The sequence below is a fragment of the Vulpes vulpes genome, chromosome 16, assembly GCF_048418805.1.
Source record: "Vulpes vulpes isolate BD-2025 chromosome 16, VulVul3, whole genome shotgun sequence".
In the NCBI taxonomy this organism is placed as follows: Eukaryota; Metazoa; Chordata; class Mammalia; order Carnivora; family Canidae; genus Vulpes; species Vulpes vulpes.
Genome location: NC_132795.1, coordinates 49,643,276 through 49,665,456, shown reverse-complemented (window position 1 = coordinate 49,665,456; position 22,181 = coordinate 49,643,276). Strand labels below are relative to the sequence as shown.

At 47.3% G+C, this 22,181-nt stretch overlaps 2 protein-coding genes across 5 annotated transcripts in view; one reads left to right on the top strand and one right to left on the bottom strand.

The window, feature by feature from the left end:
* Window positions 1-22,181, top strand: part of TBC1D22A (TBC1 domain family member 22A) — a 333,653-nt gene that overhangs the window by 123,289 nt on the left and 188,183 nt on the right. For all 4 annotated transcript variants that reach the window (XR_011997920.1, XR_011997919.1, XM_072741980.1 and 1 more), the window contains exon 8: window positions 2,359-2,473. Coding sequence is in view for 2 of the 4 variants with exons in the window: in XM_072741980.1 (XP_072598081.1) it covers window positions 2,359-2,473 (115 nt within the window). In the remaining 2 variants the exon portion in view is untranslated. The remainder of the gene's footprint in view (window positions 1-2,358; window positions 2,474-22,181) is intronic.
* The window catches only part of LOC140595990 (uncharacterized protein C2orf74-like), a 41,251-nt gene continuing 32,195 nt past the window's right edge, over window positions 13,126-22,181 (bottom strand). The window contains exons 2-3 of the mRNA XM_072742810.1: window positions 17,834-17,939; window positions 13,126-13,613 (exon numbers count right to left, since the gene is read on the bottom strand). Coding sequence (XP_072598911.1) covers window positions 13,126-13,613; window positions 17,834-17,939 — 594 coding nt within the window. The remainder of the gene's footprint in view (window positions 13,614-17,833; window positions 17,940-22,181) is intronic.

Below are 22,181 nucleotides of genomic sequence, written 5' to 3'. Positions count from 1 at the left end.
CAGGGTGTGGTGAGGGCCATGCCAGGAATTGAAGGAACCAGACTCCACCAGGGAGGCACGGGCCAGAGCAAGGACATTCACCTCTCTTGGCCCTATTGCCTTCCCTGTGTTCTCAGGTTGGGGGCCTGCCCGGTCAGCTGACGGTGGGAATGCGCCTCCAGTGTCAGGCTCTGCTGCTCCTGGCCATGTTATGACTGAGCGTGCGTGCAAGTGAATTCCCCACCTTGCTAGTTATCTTTGCTAGAACTTTCCAGTGTGGGATAGAAATCTGCCAGTGAGTGGTACGCAGAGTTTGGGGGCTTGTTAGTGAGGAGTTGCTTAGTTGACTTTCATGGCTCTGTACCGCTCTCAGTGGTAAGTTGTCACAAGTTTGTCCTGCCTGGCACTGTTCCTGTTCGTCCTCATGCAGCCTTGTCCTGCTCTCTCTCTGCCTGCCCTGCCAGCTCCAGGCCCCTAGGCAGGTTCCCACCCAGCGGTCCTCCTGCCGGTGCCATGTCCGCGCTGCCTGTGCCCTAGCTGTCCCCACCCTGCCCATGCACAGTTGGGATGCTGTCTCGACCTCCTTGTGCCCAGTGGCTGGGTGGGGCCGTGATTGTGGTGTTGCTGCCCGGGGGCTGAGGGGTGCCAGGGTCTGTGAGAGGGGTCCTTTCCTGCATGGACCCCACTTCCCCAGCTGACAGAGGTCAGCTGCCATTGCACTGACAGGTCGAGCACTGCTTACAGTGTCACCAGGGCGATGGTGCCCAATGTGGCAGCACAGTGTCAACCATGTAGCATTTGCCCAAGAGAAATGTCAGATGGTGCCATGTGTTGAGTGGTTTTGGTCTTTTGCTCTTGTTTGAATATTCTTGCTAGTTCTCGCCAGAAAGCTGTTGCTGTAGACTGAGAAACGTCTGAGTGTCTATGAGTGAACGCATTACTCATCCAGCAGGTACTTGTCAGCTGCCCTGCTGGGATGGGCTCTGTGCCGAGGTGCCCTGCTTAAGTGGTGGTTACTGTGTTGTTTGTTTGGAGCAAGCATAGTGGATGGTGAACTAGGGTGGGTACCAGACAGGGGTCTGGATTCTAGGGCTGGTTGTGCTGCTCCTTGACCATGGGCTCTGCGTTGAGAGACTTCCCCACCTAGTCCCCAGGGCCCCTGCTGTGGAGCGAGGTTGGTGCTGATTTGGGGTTGCAGACCACAAGCTCGGTGGTTTGTGGGAGTGCGGGCAGTGCAGGAAGGGCTTGATGGCCTCAGGTACAAGCACAGCTAGCTCTGCAGGCTTGACTTGTTTGGAGATGATATAATTCATGCTCTGTTTGGGCATTTGCTCATCGAGCTGGCCCCGTGTGCCTTCTTAGCATGAGGCCCAGGTCAGCCTCGAGAGTCTCTTAAGGAGAGATTTGAGGCTAAGCTATTCCTGGGTCCTCGGCCTGGGTGTGAACGTATGTGACAGGAAGTGCTGGGGTAGGTCCTGTTGGATGGTGATAACTGTGCAGTAGTTAAAGAAAAAAATCTATAGAAAAAAAACCAAACCAAGCACATAGAGAGAACACATTTGTGGCTGAGAGAGGTGGGGGTGGTTGTGGGTGAAATGGGTAGAGGGGGTCAAAATAAAAGAAGTCGAGGTGTAATGTATGGTGTGGTAACTGTAGTTAATAATACTGTATTGCATATCTCAGAGTTGCTAAGAGATCTTAAAAGTCCTCATCACAAGAAAAGAACTTTGTAACAGGTGTGAGATTTATATATATTAAAAAACATTTTGTAATATATGCCAGCATTGAGTCAGTGTTCAAATCTTGTGTACCTGAAACTAATATAATGTCATATGTCAATACTGTATCATTGAAAACAACCTGTTTACCATATGAGGGAAATTCAGAGTGTCTTTCTATGCACCCCCTTCCCTGACCGTAGCCTCCCGTCATGTTCCTTCCCTCTCTCCATTCACTCCTCCATCCAGGTGTACACCTGTCCACTCCTCTGCCCTCCCATCCCTCCACGCGGAGGAAGTACTCACCCATAGGCCAGGTGCTGCTGCACTTCCTGACCGAGTCCTGGGCAGCCATGAGCAGTCTGTGCCCGCGGGGGACTTGGGGGAGCAGAGAGTGTCTTCCGTGGGAGGCAGCTCGAATGGTCAAGCTGAGCCCGGGGGTCGGTGAGATGCTGCAGTGGCTTGTGAGTCAGTCAGGAAGTAGGACAATGGGAATTTTATGAAAAAATTAATTAGCAATTAATACTTATTTACATTTTTACTTTTAGTATTAGAGACAGAAGTATCAATCAATATATGTATTTTGAGTGAAAGAATGTATATGTTTTAAAGTTTCTGATGTGTTTACTTTTGCTTCACCACCTGTTCAATTCTCTTGCAGATTTTTGAAAGGATATTGTTTATATGGGCGATACGTCACCCTGCCAGTGGATATGTTCAGGGGATTAATGACCTTGTCACTCCTTTCTTTGTAGTCTTCATGTGCGAACACATAGGTAAGACCATATCATGATGTTTGTTCTCGCAGACATTAAATGTGAATTTTGGTGGCCTTTGTTGCACCACTGTTGAGAGGCGCCTTTAGGTTTAATGTACTGACAACTAAAAGTAGAGAATAATAGTTTTCTCACTGGTGCCAGCTTTAAAAAATGCCTGTAAATCCACGTGTTTAACTACTGAAGACTTTAAGATGCAGTTTTTATTCTTACTGTCTTCTTTTTAATAATACACAAGGAGCGGTTTTGTTCTGATGGTGTCAGAGCGCTGGCTTTCATCGTGGGGATTTGAATGGATTGGGCCAAGGTGATAGAACGTTTGTCGAATGTTCTGCTTACAAGCTAAAATCTGAACCCTCTTTAATTACATTCTGCAGCAAGTTGTCTCCTTTCTACTTTTGATATACTAGTAGTGGTTCATTTTATGGGGATGTTAATTACACGTAAAATAATTGGTTTAACAGAGATTTAGGTTGGGCTCTGCGGTCTCTTTGAGGACTGTGTATTTTTTCCCATTTATGTTATAGCAGTCCACTGTAATATGACTTTACCTGTTATGAACATATGTTAATTTTTTAAAAAAATTCTGAAAATATAAGTATGGGATCTCTTTTTAATTTATCTGTGACTAAAAAAATGAATAACCAAAGGAGGGATTTGCTGTTTGGTTGTAGCATTTTTATTAAAAACCGATTTTAATTTGTCTTTGTGGGAACCTTCCCGACTTGATATTTCTTTGTTTTTATGAGATTATGTTTCTCACCACTTCAGTTTCCAGCCCGCTTCAGATTCTCATCATTGTTGTAATCTGAGGGAGGAGGTTTGGCCGGGTCAGATTATCCTCTGAGGATGAGAACATGCCCATTCAGTGCATTTCATTGCCACCTCTCACACTTTGTTTGCGTTGCTGATTTCATAGGAGGTCTTTCATTGCTAAGCAACTAATGAGGACCACCACCGCTCCCTCCCTAATCGGCTCTTAAGTAGGGGAGAGGCCGGTGCCTGAGAGCCGCTTGCCTGTCTGTTTCTTACTCCTGCGCTTGACAGATAATGAAAATGTTCTTAATGATCCTAGAACAGTAGGACCTGTCAGTAGACTTCGGGGTTGTTAATTGAAAGAAGAAGTTCAGCTGAGATGTGATTAGAGAATTGATATTCCATGTTAAATAGACCATTTAATTAATGTGGTAAGTAAGCTTGTCTTAAGTACTTTACCACCAACTCATGTTGTAAGACCCAAGTGATCCTTACCGAGTTTGCCTGAATCATCAGCGAGATGGGGTGAAGGAGCAGGACCATGGTGGTCGTCCACAAGAGAGGAGAACTGCAGGAAGTAGAATTTGTGTTCTACAAGTAGTGTCTTCCATCGAGCTCAGAGAGACTGTACCTGCCTTGCTGTGATGCCCCCCCCCCGCCATGTGCACACATGTACACACATGTGCACATGCACAAGGATGCACACATGCATCGAGAAGGTGGACAGGGTGCTTTGGGGATGTTCGTATGAAATGTATCATTTATTTCTGGTGATTGGCTGTGTCATTAAGTGGACATATTTTACTTTTCTGCCCTGGTTTTCAGATACAGTTGGTGGACGTGAGATCTTTTAGCTCCTGCCCCCTGGGCTTGGGAGTATTCAATGTGTTGGTCCAAGTCTACCTCTCCTTACTTTAGAAAGCCTCATGTCTGTTTAAGTGGCCTGGAGCCCTACCCTCTAGCCTCCTAGGTGGAAGAGTGGTCCTTCACGCAGACCTTCGTGTGTGTGCTGGGGTGCTGGTCTTGGGCAGAGGACCGGGGTGTGGAGACCATATCAGTTCAGTCACCCCATGTTGAATGTGCATCTCCCAGCCCTCTACAGGGCTTGTAGGGATGCAGGTGAGCAAGGCAAGTATGGTTCCTGCCCCTTGGAGCTTGTGGTTACATTACAGCAAGAAGACAGGTTTTAAACAAGTAATGAGGAAGTTTAATGAAAACGGACATTCGTGTTATGTAGAGGTGTATGGGGTGCAGGAAAGCACACCCAGGCTACCGGGTCGGAGGAGCCTGGATTCTGTGACGCTCCAGCTGTGCCTTGTGGGATGAGCAGGTGCACCCTGTGGAGAGAGCGGCAGGAGTGCAGTTGAGAGGCTGGAAGAAGTGCTGTGATGCCGGGGACAGTGATGAGGGAGGACAGGGGAGATCTGGTTCTTCTGGGGATGAGAGGAGGAGTCCATGGTCCAGTCCTGACATCATGGGGGCTGCAGATGGTGGGTGGAGTTGTGTGGCTCTGTGTGGCGGTGGCACTGGGGGAACACGGGCAGGCCAGACTGAGTCCCTGTGGGAACTTTGGGCCAAGTCTCCTGGGTGCCGGAAAGCCTGGGGGTGTGCAGCTGAAGCATGGCCTGCTCAGTTCTTGTTTGGTGACATCTGCCTTGGCTGCAGAGATAGGAGGTGCTCTGGAGAAGCTCACAGGCAGGGGCACACATGCTGGCAGCCACGGGGCTGAGGCTGTTTCAGTTTGCTGACTTTTTTCAGCAGAAACCTTAGATGCTTTGCTTACTGAAGATCTTAAAAATATCTTTATTTCCTTCAGAGGGTAAAACTTGGTAATAGGATTCTGTGGTTTGGATAGCTGAGCACCCTGGCAGGACTTTGGGGTCAGCATTCTGTGCTCACGTGACCCCTCAGGCTCTCGAAAGGCCAGGAGCGCGGGGATTAGCTTGCATGGGCACTCCCTGCCGAAAGCTGCATGTGACTCCGTTCTCAGGGCAAGCCTGTGCTGTGTTGGTTTTCCTTTCTTCTCAGCTGAACTCTGGGAACCAGTCCCCATTAATGGAGAGGATAAGAAGCTCCCGGGTGTGAGATCCCTCTAGGGGCCCGCAGGCTGTGGTGGGCAGAACTACCAGGCCTGATTGAGAGCCGGGCTCTTCCTGTGGGGTGTGTGCTGTGGGGCCCCAGCTCCAGGCGCACTGTGTCCCTGCTGGTTCACGAGGGAGGCGGGGAACCTGGCATTGGCTCCAGGGACTGTGACTTCTGAGCGGCAAGGGTGCACATAGCAGCCCCTTCATGCCATGTTGTTTGACTTGAGAAAAAAGGATATGGGAAGGGAACGATGGCTGACATATCTGGGGTGACAAACGGGCTCTGATTTGGAGGACTTTGGCTCATCAAGTAGATTGCTTCCTGGAAAGGGGGTGTTCTTTGCAGAGTTGGTTCATTTTTGTAGAGAGGCTGGCCAGGAGCATGATTGGTAGAAGCGACTTGCAGGGAGGAAAGAAATGCTTAGAGAATGCTGGGAAACCAGAAGCAAGGAGAGAACAGGAGTAGCCTGGCAAGGGAGCGCCGTGCAGCTGGTCCAGCAACCCTGATGGTCTCTCAGGGCCGCCAGCGCAGCACTGGGATGGGTCAGAGATGAGTGCCACCCGCTCAGGTCTCCTCGCCGAGTACCTCACACTGCTGAGGAAAAGCAGCTTGGTCCCACTCTCACAGGTCACAGCATCCCCAGCTGCAGGTTTATTAGCACATGAATATAATGCATGCTGTCACAGGCACTCATGAGACATGTAGGCACCTGTACACACAACAGGTGCCAGCCACAACCTCTCCAAGGAAATGGGGCACAAACTCTTGGCTACCCTTTGAATGGGCCCGTGGTCCTGGAGGTGCCGTTGTCCTGAGGAAGGGTGGTTGGGAAGGAGGTCAGGAGACTTCTTATGATCTCAGAGGTAGAGTAGCAGCGTGCAGAGCCCGTCCAGATGTGGAGGCTGCTAAACACAGTCATTTAGGGGGCGCTGAGCCTGGGGAATTCCTGTGAGTGGAGTGTGGCAACGGGGGTGTGTAGTATGCTCAGAAGATTCCACCATGGAAGAGTGCCCTGTGCCGGGAAGGTTTGGGAACTTAAGAGGCCAAAGCCTTAGGGATAAGAAGCTTTCAGTGCTAAACACCAGGTTTGCTGAAGTGTCAATGTGCCTGGTTAGATCCGAGCCTCGCCTGGGTGCTGGCTCATGCAGATCACATCCTTGACCCAGGGGCGAGGCAGAGTGTGCAGGACTCTCAGCCCGCACACGTGGCAGAGACGTCCCCTCCTCCTGAAACAGGCATGTGCTATGTTCGTGAACTTTACCTTTTGGAAGTTGGAGAAAGCAGCAAGGTAGCTACTACTTTGCACTTAATTCAGGCCCCTGAGGAAGGCAGGTCTAGGCTAAGGCTGGCAGTTTCTGGGTACAGCACGATGATTTGGCATTTGTATCCCCTGCAGAGCGGTCACCACTGTGGTCTACTTGAAACCTGTCACCACAGACAGTCACAGAATTTTTTTTTCTTTGGATGAGAGCTTTCAGGATCTATTCTCATGGCAACTTTCAGATACGGACATCATGTCATTAACTGTAGTCACCATGCTGCACTTCCCGTCCCTGTGACTTGGTTACTTCCCTACCGGAAGTTTGTGTCCTTGACCCCCTTCACCCATTGAGCCCCCACCCCACCTCAATGTTATTTTAGAGAACCTTTCATCATGGAAGGTTTTCATGTATGAGGCCAGCAGAATGGTGGCTTGATGAAGCTCCCTGGGCCGTCCCACGGCGTCGAGGGTCGTCAGCGAGCGCCGTGTTTCCTCTTCGCCTGCTCCTGACCTGTTCCTACGGAAACAGTAGCTCTGCTGAGATCTACTTTACATGTCATAGAACTCACCTACTGCGAGCAGAAAATTCAGTGGTACTTAGGCTGTCCTCACAGTGCAGCCACCATCACCCGTTCAGGATACTTTCACCATCCTAGAAAGTGATCCTGTGCCTACAGTGGCCCCTGTGCATCTCCTCCTCTGCCAGCCCTGCGCCAGAACCCAGCTGCTTTCTGTCTCCACACGTCGTCTCTTTGGACATTTCATGTAAATGCAGTCCATGATGGGGGTCTCTTGAGGCTGGCTTCTCTCACTTCACATGTTAAGGCCCATACAGGTAGCAGGTGTCAGTACTTATGGTCCACTGACCTCCCCTTATGTGGATACAGCACGTTTTATTCATCCACGTACTCACTGATGGACATTTGAGTTCTTTCTACTTTCTGGTTATGATGAATAATGCCGCGGTAGGCCGTGTGTGCAAGGTTTGGTGCACACATGCGTTCCTCTCTCCTAGTGTCTGTGTATACAGTGTTTGTGCGGCAGTGGCTGTACCTTTTGACATTCCCGCCAGCGATGTGGGGGCTCTCGTGTGCCCACATCCTTGCCAACGCTTGCCACAATTTTATGTTTTTCAAGTGAGGTAGAAGTTATAGCTGTCCCTTCGGCCCCTGAATCCCGTGCGTCGGCTTTGCCTTGTCCCCTCGGCGCTGCCGTGTGGTGTTCCCTCCTCTCTCTGCAGCCCTGTCGATCACAGCTCCTTGAGGCGGGGCTGGGGTCTGATGTGCGCATCATGTGCTTGGAACACAGTGGAAGCTCAGCACGCCCTGAATTGAACCAGATCCCTGCAGAGTTTTTGTGTGGGTTGTGCTGTTAGAAAACATGCTTTTCAGTGCATGAGTAGAAGTACCTGCTCACCATGGGGAAGCTGGAAGCTGCGGCCGCGTGGCGGAGAGTCAGTCCTTGACCTTGACAGCCCCACCATTGACGAGGGGAACCTGTGTTTACGTCTCTTTGCCTACAAGTGGCCTACAAGTCACTCGGGGAGGGCTGGGCAAGGGGCTCCCGCCTCTCCATCCCTGCAGTCACCCTTCCCGCCCGAGGGGTCGTTGCCCAGCTCCAGGGGAATCTTGCATCTGCCCGCCCCTCGTTTCCATACCTCCGGGCGGAGTTGCGGTGTCTCCTGTTCCAGGGCCTTCCTCCTCCCTGCCTCCCTCTGCCCACAGCCAGCTTCTTCTCTGGGCTGCTGGCTAGGAAGCAGACTTGGCCCCACGTTCTTCCTTTCCAGGCTAAGGTCAGCATGTGGGTCCCAGCATCTAGGGTCTGCACAGTCTCATCTAGCCTGGAGCCTGAGCTGCGTTTTTCCACCTGTCCTCTGGGTCAGGGCCCTGACGGTTGCCTGTTGCTAATCGCTGTGGTTGCTGTGCTTGTGCGTGTCCCCAGCAGGGCGGCGCAGGGTGGGGCCAGCCCCGTGTTGGCCCTCCAGGGGACCACCTGTCTGGGTATACTTCCTCTGTCTTTTCTCTGTGCATTGTGATTACTTAGTCGAGGTTATATTATATATAAGATTCTGTTTTGTGCTTTCCCCCCATTTAACCTTATATCAGGCTTTCCCCTGTATCATTAAGAAATCTTTGTAAAGATCGTTTTTACCTCCTGCACATAATATTCTATTGAGATAATGCAGCATAATACATGAAACCCTTCTACTGTTGGATTTTTTTAAAGGCTTTTTCCCTCTAGGCATGGTGTAATTTTAAAGTAAAGACTGTATTTTTCAAGCAGCAACTATCATATTCCTTTTAACAATGTTACATTTGATTTAAAATTAAGAATCATTCCCTCACCTTGCATTGCACAGTTTAATCAGAGGATTATACTTTAAATATCTTCAGCAGAGTGAACAACAAAGCAGCATCCTTTACCCCCCATCAGCTGTGCTATTAAATTTAGAAACCGTTCCGGTGGAGCACTTCGGATAGACACCTCGGGCTGATTACATGTGGACTGGGCCTCTGGGAAGCGAGGCCGGGGTGGCGAGGGGCGTTTGTCTGTTCGTTCTCATTATCAGAATGTGTAAACTCTGATCAACTTCATTTTGTGAGGAATCCCTGGATGGCTCAGCAGTTTAGCACCTGCCTTTGGCCCAGGGCATGATCCTGGAGTCCCGGGATTGAGTCCCACATCGGGCTCCCTGCATGGAGCCTGTTTCTCCCTCTGCCTCTCTCTCTCTCTCTGTCTTCCCTGAATAAATAAATAAAATCTTAAAAAAAAAAAAAACGAACTTCATTTTGTGTGTCATTTTCTCTTAAATTACTCTTGACTGCAAATATGGAAAGGAACTGAAATAATGTGTTTACTTAAGAAAATTAAGAACGCATATTTTTATGTTCCTATATGGAAGTCAGAGTCTCAGAAGTATGGATTGATTTTTAGCCCATTGGTTTTGCCCAGAGAAGATGTGCAGCATACGCTTCATGCAGACCCAGGGGCATGGAGCTGTACTTAGTGCACCATTGGCAAAGGAAGTGCATTTCCACAACCAGTCAGGACTCGTGGGGGAAATCATGTGGGGGATTTGTGATTCACCGCACGTGAGCCGTGTGGTCATTCTTTTGCCTGTTTCTGCCCTTGGAGTATAAATCGGGCTTCTGTAACAATGAGAGAAAGAAGAACTGTTGCTGCTGATGAACCAGTTTCAGAAATTGTTGCCTTAACCTTCCTTAGTTGCATTTAAGTCTTGTCGTGCTTTCTTTTTTCCATGTGTCTCCTGAGCAGCGCTACTGCTAGGTGCATCCTCTGCATGGCTTCCTTATGTGTTCAACATGGCCCAGGTAGTGTGGTCCTCCCTTATCCCCAGAGATGTCTGAGAACAGGGAGTTTCCTGTGGAAACTCTGGTTCCATGGGGGGAACGTGGAGGGCAGGGGTCCCTGGGAATCAGGGTATCAGAGCCAGAGAGGGGAGGGCCGCTGAATGTGCGGCCCCTGCAGTGACTGTAAGGTGCCACGTCCTTGCAGAGCTTGTGACTCATATGGAGTCATATTTTCTATTTAAAAACATGCTGATAATCAAAGTAATGGACTTCTTGTTAAAAGTTAGAAAACCCAGTAACAGTGTGGGTCCATATCCCAGAAACTGTCACTGAGATGCTTTGTTAATTTCCTTCTGGCCTTTGTGTCAATGTACTTTCTTTACCTAGTAGCAGTTATATTATGCATGCACATTTTACCGTTGCTTTTTGCTTAGTATCTAAGCATTTTCCAAATCATTAAACATTTTTTGAAATGTCTTTTTATATTTTATTTATTTATTTATTTATTTATTTATTTATTTATTTATTTATTTTTAAAGATTTTATTTATTTATTCATAGAGATGCAGAGAGAGAGGGGCAGAGACACAGGCAGAGGGAGAAGCAGGCTCCATGCACCGGGAGCCCGATGTGGGACTCGATCCCGGGTCTCCAGGATCACGCCCCGGGCTGCAGGCAGTGATAAACAGCTGCACCACCGGGGCTGCCCTGAAATGTCTTTTTTAAATTTATTTTTAGTTTTTTTAGTTTTTAAAGATTTTATTTATTCATGAGTAACACACACACACACACACAGAGAGAGAGAGAGAGAGAGAGAGAGGCAGAGACACAGGCAGAGGGAGAAGCAGGCTCCATGCAGGGAGCCCGACGTGGGACTTGATCACGGGTCCCCAGGATCACACCCTGGGCTGCAGGCGGCGCTAAACCGCTGTGCCACCAGGGCTGCCCCCTGAAATGTCTTTTTAATGGATAGTGACACACAACTTTTGGTAGTGGGTGAGAAACTGGACAGAAGATCAGTTTCAAACAACTAGAAAGCAACTAGATCAAGCAACTAGAAAGAAGACTAGTGAACTGAATACTAGTTAGAGCTAACAGATGTCTACGGAGTGCTGCACCCAACAGCAATAGGACACATATCCTTCTCACGCACATGTGGGACAGTGTCCAGGGTAGACCATATGCCGGGCCAGAAAGTGAGCCTCAGTACATTGGGAAGGATGGGGTCATACAGAGTGCTCTCTGACCTCAAGGACATTTCGTTAGGTATCAGTAATAGCAGGAAATGTGAAGAAATTGACAAATATATAAAGAAGAGCAATATGTCAGAGAAGAAATCATAAAGAAAATTAGATGTTACTTTGAGATGAATGAAAATGAAAACATACCAAAACCTATGGGATACAGCTACAGCGGTACTCCAAGAGAATCTGTAGTCGTAAATGACTGTATTGGAAGGAACATCTCAAAACATTGACTTCTTCAATTTTAGAAGCCACAAAAAGAAGAGCAAACTGAAGTCAAAACAAACAAGGAAGGAAATAAAGATTAGAACAGAAACCAGTGAAACACAGTATATAAAAACAATAAGGAAAACCAACACAACCAAAGCTGGTGGTTCAGAAACATCAACAATGTAGGCAAGCTGTAGTCTAGCCTGACCTTGAAGAAGAGATTGCTGGCATCACTGAAATCATGAGGGGGTTCAGAAGTAAACAGCATTAGGTGATACTATGAACAGCTCTCTAAATGATGTAATACAAATAATTGAGATATTCCATCTCTGACTATGGTGGTTAACTTTGTACCAACCTGACTAGGCTGTGGTGCCTACTTATTTGGTTAAATACTGGTGTAGACACTATGGTGAAGGTATATTTTAGATGTGATTAACATTTAAGTTAGTAGTCTTTGAATAAAGCAAATTATCTTGCTTGGTGTGGATAGGCCTTATCCAGTCAGTTGAAGGGCTAAGAGCAAAGGCTGAGATTTCCTGAAGAAGAAGAAATTCTCCTTAAGACACAGAATGCGCCTGAGTTTCCAGCCCGCTGGTCTGTCCTGCAAATGTCAGACTTGCCAGTCTCTGTAATTATGTGAGACCTATTCCCTCAAATAAATCTCTCTCTCTCTCTCTCTTTCTCTCTCTGTGTGTGTGTGTGTGTGTGTGAGAGAGAGAGAGAGAGAGAGACCATGTTTATCAGTGTTAGTATCCATGTATAAGAGCAATTTATATGAGGCTGAATTGCTAATTCATACCACAAAAGACCAGATGACTTCAGTGGTGAATCCTACCAAATATTTAACAAAGAATTAATACCACCCTTTCACAGACTCTCCCAAAAATAGAAGAGAAGGAACACTTTTCAGTTCATTCCCTGAGGCTCATATTATCCTGCTATCACAATGAGACAAAGACAACACATGGGAAGAAAATGACAGACCAGTATGCCTTATAAATATGGATGTAACAGTCCTCAGTAAAACACTGACAAATGGAATGTACCAACATAGTAAAAGGATTATGCATCATGACAGATGGGATTTATCCCAGGAATGCAAGGTTGGTCTAACGTATAAAAACCAATCAGTGTAATACACCTATTAACCGAGTAAGGGACAAAACCCACATAATCATCTCACTTGAGACAGAAAAAGCATTTGACAAAATCTTGCACCTTTTCATGATGAAAACACTCAACACATTAAGAACAGAAGAACTTCCTGATAAAGAGCATCCATGAAAAATGCACAGTTCACACCATAGTCGCTGGGAAAGACAGAGCTGTCTCCCTACAACCAGGGGCAGGATGAGGATCTGCATTTTCTACTTCTCTTCAGCACTACTTCTAGCCAGGGCAAGTAAGCAAGAAGATGAAGCCAAAGGCAACCAGAATGGAAATGAAATAAAACTACCTCTCTTTGCAGATGAGAGATCTTGTGTTTAGAAAGTCCAAAGGAACCCACTAAAAAACTATGAAAGCTAATAAATGAATTTAGCAATTTTTAGCAATTTTTTTTTTTTTTGAGTTTTCAAAAAAAACTATATTCAAGCTCTGGGTATTTTACAGAATTTTGCATGTAGCCCACTTCTTTCTGCACAAAGGTAAAATACTATTTGTATTTGCTTAATTCCCCATATTTTGCTGTTTCAACATGATCTTGTAACCACCAGTCATTTCATTGTTAGTCTAAGCTCATATTTCTTTCACTCTCAGCTTTTTTTTTTTTTTTTTTTTGAGCTCATTTTCTCTCTTTATGTTCTCGAGTATAGCTTCGAGGTGCCGGGCATTCCTTTCCAAGGTCCACAACAATTACCTCCCTAGAAAATGTCACTCCTTTTAAAGGTCTTTTCTGGTTTTCAACAACTGAATGAGTTTTAGTGAGAGGTATGGGTGGTTTTTGGATATCATCATCCTCTTCGCCATTCCCTTTAACATTCTTAGGCTCTTGCTTCTCTTTCATTTTGTCTTCCTCGTCTTCCATCTCCTCTTTGTTTTCTAAGGGTGTGTCCGCCACGTCTTTACTCCGTCTGTGGACAAGAATGCCAGGCCTCGTGGGTGCATTCAAGTCCATGATTTGTGTTACATGAGTCTTTTCTTGGTTTCCTGTATTGTTTGTTTCCACATTAGCAGCAGCTACACATTCTTCACCTCCATTACCATCTGTACAAGGAACTTTTTCTGTCTCTTCAACTTTGCTTTGGGAACTTTTGTCCACAAATTTGGAATCTGGCCAAAGAGGGATCCACAAACATTCTGTGACGATGTCCACAGGAGCCGGGACCCCCCCAGCGGACGTAAGATCAAGATATAAAAATCAGTTATAAGGGCGCCTGGGTGGCTAAGTCAGTTAAGTGACTCTTGATTTCGGCTAGGTCATGATCTCAGGGTCCTTTTTCTCTCTCTCAAACAAATGAAATCTTAAAAAAAATCGGTTAAGGGTCCTTTTTCTCTCTCTCAAACAAATGAAATCTTAAAAAAAATCGGTTATATGTCTATACACTTGTGATATAAAATCCAAAACTGAAAATATGAAAATAATTTCACTTATATTAACATTCAAATTGAATAAAATAGATATGAGTTTGTAAAGAAAAGTATAAGATTTATACTTTGAAAACTGTAAAACATTAAAGATATTAAAGATTTAAGTAAATGGGCAAACATCTCATGTTCATGGATTGGAACACTTTGTAGTGTTAAGATGGCAGTCCTTCCCAAATTGATGTAAAGATTCAGTGCAACCCTGTCAAAGCCATTGACTTTTTAGCATAAAATGACAAGTTTATCTTTAACATCATATGGAAATGTAAGAGACCCAAATTAATCAAAACAATCTTATAAAAGAACCAATTTGTAGGACTCAAACTTACTAATATCAGAACTTACTACAAAACTCAATAATCACGTGTCATCCTGGCATATGGATAGACATCTAGATTAATGGAAAAGAATTGAGAGTCTAGAAATAAATCTTCATGTTTATGGTCAGTTGATTTTTGACAAGGATGTCAAGACAATTAAATTGGAGAAATGGTGTTTTTCAATAAATAGGGCTGGGACAACTAGGTCTTGATTTGCAAGAAAAAATGAAATTCCATCCCTGCCTCTCGCCATACACAAAAATAAAGTGAATCATAGACCTAACTGGAAGAGCTAATGCTACATAGGAGTAGATCTTCATGACTTTGGGCCACGCCATGGCTTCTTAGGTATGACCCCAGAAGTGAAGGTGATCAAAGAGGAATGGAGGTAATTTGGACAATATCAAAATTAAAACTTTTGTGCTGTAAATGATAGTCTCGAAGTGGAAAGACATCTTCAGAGTGGGAGAAAATATTAGCAAATTGTATATCTGATAAGAGGCTTAAATCCGTAATAACATAAGGAACTCTTATAACTTAGTAAGAAGACAATCTAATTAAAACGTGAGCAAAGAATTAGGATGGATATTTCTCCAGAGAAGATGTTTGAATGGCTAGTAAGTGCATGAAGGAATGGTTGATGTCATTAATCTTTAGGGAATAGAAATCACACCACAGTGAGATACGCCATTTCATACCCACCAGGGTAGCTGGAATCAAAAAAAGGAACAACAGCAAATGTTGGCGAGGATGCAGAGAAATTTGCAGTCTCTTGTGTTGTTGAGGGGAATGTAACACTGGTGTAGCTACTCTGGCAGACAATTGGGAATTTCATCGAAGAGTTAAACAGTTACTGTGTGAGTGTTTGTAAGAGTGCTGTTCATTACAGCCCACAAAAACTAAAGCCAACCCAGATGTTCATCAGCTGATGTACATGTTAGTGAAGGGCGGTATCCCCTGATGGTGCAACATCACTGAGCAAGAGACACTGATACGCTTTAACTCGGGTGAGCCCAAGGACAGCATCTGCACAGTGCAGGATCCCATTGGTATAAAACGTCTGGAACAGGCAAATATATAGAGACAGAGTGCAGATCAGTGGTCGCTTGTGTCTTAGGTACAGAATGGGGGCGATGGGGATTGACTCTTAATGGGCACCTGGTGGAAACCGTCCTAGAATTGGATGTGGTGGTGGTTGTGCAATTTAGTGACTAGACCATAAACCACTTTAAGTGGCTGTGTTGTGTGGTATGTAAGCTGATTCTCAGGAAAGCTCTTTAAAAAGAAAGCAGAGGCCGTATCTTAGTCTGTCTGGGCTGCAGCGACAAAAGAGCAGAGTGGGTCACTGCCAGCAACAGAAACTTAGCTCTCATAGTTGTGGAGGCTGGATGTGTAGGGTCAGAGCGCCAGCCTAGGCTAACGGTGGTGAGCTGATGTCTTCGCTCCTTGCTGTGTCCTCACGTGGTGGAAGAGCGAGGGAACTCTGTGGGGCCCTTATAAAACACTGACCCCACTCGTGGGTGCTCCTTCCTCATGACTTAAGCACCTCCCAGGGCCCTAGCCCCCAACACCATCATCTCTGGGGGTTGGGATTCAATGTGTATACTTTTAGGGGGATGGAGACATTCAGACCACAGAGGGCCCTTGTTCTAGTGAGAGGAGAAAGCATAGCTTGGTAGTTTTCTGTGGATGAACATCTGTGTGGTTTCAACTTTTTCAGTGTGATTGATAATACATGTGGTATCTGTAAATAAGTTCCTGATTGCATTTGGGATTACTTTCTTGTCGTGCATTGTTAGAAGAGGTGTTTCTGCATCATGGTTGTATCTGAGTCTTGATGACGTTTGTGGGGGTATTTACGTGGAAGGTGCTTGAGGGCCCACACCCACCAGCCACCCAAGAGATTGCTCTCACTCTGGCTCTGGTGTGTTCTGAACATTAAGTACTAATGGGTCCTTGATCTGCTAGCTTGAGACAGGCCTTACGTCGTGTCTGTGCACTTACATATGCGCTGCCCTCACTGGTAGATACTTCAGTATTTACACGTGAGCGTGTTCGACATGGGCCAGAGCTCAAAGATGTTAAGTGACTTGGTGAATTAATTGAAGAGCCAGGAGCAATTAATACACTCTACAGTATTGACATTTGAGTTTTCAGCCTGCAAGAATCTTATTTAGTGGGTCTAATTAGGAACTCAGGAAAGACCAGAGTGTGTGTGTGCGCGCGCCTGTGTGCGTGCGTGTGAATGCATGCATGCGTGTTCGTGTTGCAGAAGCTCATGTTTGACCGACAGCCCCTTCCAGGTGACCGGGTCCCACTTGGAGGATGGTGGTGGAGGAGTCCGCTGGTGCAGTTTTGCTGGAATGTGGTATCAGCCGGGTTTCTGATTTGCTTGCATGCAGGGGAGATGGTGGTATTCCCGGTGAACAGTGACGTGAGGGCATTATGGCCCCTGCCAAGAGAGAACCAGCCCTTTCTTTGGCGTTTGGGCCTGTTTCTGGGACACTGTTTTACATTATCCCATTCTTGCTCCCCAGTCCGCCTCCCTCCCCAGGCTGACCGCACCTCACCTTTCCTCCGTCACCAGAAGCGACGGCTTGGGTGCAGCCGTTCGTGTGTTAGGTGGTGGATCCCGATGCTCCTGCAGCACCAACTCTGGGCTGCGTGTTGTCCATACGCGGTGGTGGGCTAGGTTTGCAAGTCGAGACTGCCCTCAGAGTCTCTCAAGTCCCTCAGACTAGGGGCCTCCAGATCCGGGAGTGAACTGTCTCGTTTCTCCCTGCAGTGACATGATGGCCTCCTCACTGTGCGCACAGCCACCGTGTTGGTTGAGTGGTGTAGGGTCACGGGTTGAGAAGGGGCTCTCCCTCCCTCACCCTCCTGCTGCCACTAATTCCCTCGAATTAAATTTGTGGTTTAATTAACTTCACGGGGTGTCTCTCTCAGTTCCCGCGACAGCCGTCCAGGGCAGGTTGTTACTGCCTTTAGTGCAGGGACGGTCAGGGGAGCCCCTGCCTCCCAGCAGCCGGGCTGGCGGCCCCGGCCCAGCACAGCCTCCCAGGTTTGGGGCAGCCCGGGTCTTGTCAGAGCCAGGAAGGCTTTGGATCATGCGAGTGTTGTGTGAGCCGCTGGCTCTTCCAAGGCCTGTCTCCCCCCTTACCGCTGTTCTCGACAGGCTGCCTGAAGCCTTCCTCACTGTCGGGCCTGGTCTCAAGCCTCAGGTGCGGGGACTTTATCCTGTTGGTTGGGGCTCTTTGTACAGACTTGTAAAAATCCTTTCTTCAGGGAACAGGTTCTGCTTCCTTCCCACTGAAACACATTCTCACATTTTTTTAGGTGAGTTTCTCTTCATTTCCTGTTTTTAAATTGCAATCTGTGCTGAAGTGGTCCTGTCTCTGGCCAAGAAGAAACCAACAGAACTGTCCCCTACTTTTTACCCATGTGATATAAGCCTGTGCCCCCTAATATCCAGAAACTTCAGTCATCTAGCCCAGGGCCTTTGGAGACTTTGAAGGGTGACCTCATCCACTTTGCACTAAGCCCAGGATGGGCGCTGAGCCTCGTGCTCGGGGCTGGCGGTGTTACCGGCTGCACCATGGACCGTGGCGTAGCTTTGTGTCCTCTCCCTCAGGGACAGCTGGCCCCACACGCTGCACATGGGCCCTGTCTCCTGGGCCTGGGTCAGGAGTCCCTGCGGGCATCAAGGCCTTAGAGGGCCGTGTGGGCTCAGGGGAGGCTTTGCCACTTACATTTGGAGAACCTTGTCCATCCTCCCATGGACTATAGCTCTCCTTGGATTTTTATATTCTCCTCTGTTAGAGTTGGGGGTTCACAGAATGGTTTTTGTGTGACGCACATTAGTTAGTGTGGCCTTTGCTTTCTAGCACCCTCGCGTGTTTCCCTTTTATCCTAGGAAGTCCCAAGGCCACTTGCAGACCAAGTTATGTTTTATTAATACCTGTTTGCCAAGCCCATTCACGAGTGCATACTTGCACTCAGGCCATGTGCCGCTTCTTCCTCTCAGAGTGTCACAAGAGTTGTTGGTGAGATGTGACAGCCTTGCCCAGATGGGCACTGTCCTGGGTCCCGTGCAGCCCTGGAGGGTGACCAGCACTGGTGAGAGCATCCTGTGCAGTATGCCGGCCGGGGCAGGCCGTGAAGGGGACAGTCTGTGGACAAGGCCTGAGCTCCACAGGGCGGCCCCTGGACATGGCAGACCACCCCCCCACCGGGAGGGGGCACCATCACCAGTGCTCAGTTTGGAGGTGCGCTGTGACCTCTTCTTGGTGGTTGCATGTCACATGTTATTTTTATTTTACCCATAAATGTCATTGGAATTTTTTTAATTGATGGCATTTAGTTATGAATCCTTATGGTATGTTCTACGATCTGTTCTTTTCTTTGTATTTCCAGTTCCATGCTACAACTTGGGGAAAGATATCCCTGCTTACAGATTGATTTATTGTGAAGGAATACTTTATTCTGATATTATGAGGTTTCTTTTCTTTTTCTTTTTCTTTTTTTTTTTAGAGATTATTTATTTATTCACGAGAGACACACTGAGAGAGGCAGAGACACAGGCAGAGGGAGAAGCAGGCTCCCTGCAGGGAGCCTGATGGGGGACTCGATCCCAGGACTCCAGGATCACACCTTGAGCCAAGGGCAGCTGCTCGACCACTGAGCCACCCAGGCGCCCTGTGAGTTTTCTTTTCTGACTCATGTGTGCACCGTGTGTGAGCTTACAGGTGGCCACGTGCTCTGAGGCCAGAGTGAGGCTTGATTCATGGGAAGAAGTGTGCCGTCAATGAGCTCACTGCATCAGAGCCATCACCATGGGCCATCCCTGCAGGTCCCATGTCACTGCGGGCACAGGGGGCTCTGCATGGAGATGCGGCTGCCTGAGGCCACCCATCAGGTGCCCCATGTCACCAGGGTTGCAACCCGAAACTCATGCTTTCAGGCAGTTGGTCACCTGTCAGAGCAAAGCCAGAGGTGGCCGGGTGAGGACTGTGGTGTGGCATCGGATTCCATCTGCCCACTTCTTTATGCTGTTACCCTGGGTGGCCCCTCAGGTTCAGGGGCACGTGGTGGTTGCTAGTGTGAGGAGTGCCCACAGCATGGGGGTGGGGGGCGTGCTGAGATATGGTGCATCTGCCCCATGGACTGTTATTTTGAGGGCGGGCATTCTCCATTTCCAAGCTCTGAGGCTGTGGTTTTAGTGTAGTTTTGTTTTCTCCTTCGTGTTCAGTGTTGTTTTAAGAGGGAACACTGGGAGATGGGTGGTTTGGTGACTGCCACCCTCCTTTGCTACTCGAATTTGCTCCCTTCTGACATTTTTATGTTTTGCTGGAGGCCCGCCAACCACCCATTCCTATCTTGGAGCTGTTAGCGTCCAGCACCAGGCCTACCACAATGGCGCTCTCTTCAGGGTCATTTCTCCAAAGAAACCAGGGTCAGGCACGATTGTAGTCACAGCGACCCGCTGAGCAGTGGGCAGAGGTCGAGTGGGCGAGAGTTAGTTCCTGGACGTCAGGTAGGCATGCCTGCCAGATGGGCACGGGAGGTACAGGTGAGGGGCAGTGTGCCTTCCCTTCTGGGCACCCTGCATGGCCTCCCTGGCTGGACGCTTGCAGGAGTTCAGGAGTCCTCCAGAAACAACTCTGATATGCTGGCAGTGCGAGCACCTCCCCCCAGCCTGGGCCCGGGGCGGCTTTCAGGCCTCCTTTGATGACCTCCATCACCGAGCAAGGTCTGAGGACCGGCGGACAAGCAGAGCGTGAGACAGGCTCGAGGTAATTATGGATCTTCCTGTCGGATTCTGGACAAGGGCTGTCAGGTAGTCGCTCAGGCTCTGCGATGGATCCCTGAATAAAGAACAGAACATGCGGGGGGGGCCTTGTTCACGGAGCTCTCTCGTGCATGGACACACAGGCCGACGGAGCAGAAAGTCAGTCCCGAGGACTTACCGAACTTACCAGAGAATGTCTCACCCACTCAGCTCCTCACTAACTAGGCTCGATTTAGGGACTACTGAAAGTTTTGTCAATGGGGTGCCTGGGTGGCTTGGTGGGTTAAGTTTCTGCCTTTAGCCCAGGTCATGATTCCAGGGTCCTGGGATCGAGCCTTGGGTCAGGCTTCCCACTCAGTGGGGGGAGTCTGCTTCTCCCTCTGCCCTTCTTCCTGCTGTGTGTGTGCGCATGCTTGCTCACTGTCTCTCTTTCTCTCAAACGAATAAATGAATCTTAAAAAAAACTTTTGTCAGGTTTATAAGTGTGTGATCATTCTTAAGATTCACATTTATACCTCACAAACATAATCTTAGGTGTTTTGAGGGAGGGGAGCAAGTAGGGTTCTCCAGTGGACCCGTGATTGGGGCTGAGACTATAGACATGTTCTTTAGCTTTGAAGAAGGGTATTGACCTCTTGTAGACTCTCAGGGTCCACTTGAACCCTTTCACTTTTGAGTTTACTCTTTGAACATTTCAGACTATTTGTAAGGCTTGGCATTTGATGACTTTTATTCTATTCTTTAGGGAGAAAATCTTATTTTTGAAGAATAGAGTAAAATCCATTCTTATAGCTATCATATACTTTTTTGTAAATTGAAGATACAGTGTCAGATCTTAATGATCTTAATTTTTTTTTCTGTATCTTAAAATATTTTGCTAGTTTATCATTCTAGGTATTTTATCATTACTAGTGAAATAAACCATCCCTTTTGAACGATCCTTCAGTTTTCTTACTGTGTTTCCCAGACGATTACATTGTCTTTCAAAAATGTGTGAAAGAAGTCTGGAGGCATTTTTGTCATTTTTTTAAGCTTTTATTGAACACAGAGCATTTGGAATTTTTTATATTCCACCCATAATGATGAAGAGAAGAATGGCAGAGGATGGCCCTTGCCCACTGTTGGGTGAATTGGAAGTTGGGTGCAGAGAGGTGGAGAGCAGCTATCTAGATGTCCTACTGATGTTCACTGACGGTGTCTTGGGCGCAGGCATCAGTGAGTGAATGCAGGAATTCTCAGCACGTGAAGGAAAGCTGCTTTCTCGTCCAGTTAGTCATTCAACAGTAAGGACTTCATCACATAATACTTTGTGGCAACTATGAGGACTGTCCTCTCTTGCTAGAAAGATCTGTATTCTCTAATTTTCTATGACTGACGTTTGTGGGTCAAACTTGGATACAGATGACAAAAGCTGAAAGCAGTGTGTGCTCAAGAGGTGACTGGAGGGGGTGAAGAGGAAGTCATATAAATGAAGGAAAGCACTGGCTGATCATTCTAACTGGCATCCATAAATCAAAAAGTGAAAATTCTTTGTGTTTCTATAGCAGAGAAGTTGGCTATCCTCTCTTCAACAGAACTGTAAGCCACAACAGCTGCAAAAGTATTGAATTTTGGGGGTGCCTCGATGGCTCAGTTGGTTGGGTGACTGACTCTTGGTTTTAGCTCAAGTTGTGATCTTGGGATCATGGGATCCAACCCCATGTTGGGCTCCATGCTTAGCAGAGAGTGCTTCGGACTCTCTTCCTCTCCCTCTGTTCCTCCTCTGTTCCCTGCCCCTCCAAATAAATAAATTAATCTTAAAAAAAAAAAAAAAAAGTTGAGGGCAGCCCCCGTGGCGCAGGGGTTTAGTGCTGCCTGCAGCCCCTGGGTGTGATCCTGGAGACCTCGGATCGAGTCCCACATCGGGCTCCCTGCATGGAGCCTGCTTCTCCTTCTGCCTGTGTCTCTGCCTCTCTCTCTCTCTATGAATCAATTAATCAATCTTTAAAAGAAAAAGAAGTTGAATTTTGAAAACAGCAAGGAAAACTACAAGTAACAATCAACTGAAACCTTTTGGAGATGAATATGAAATCTAGGAATTTGATTGAATTTGGAAAGTAAAAGAACCAGAAGTCATGACAAGTTAGGACATGTGAGAGAAGGATC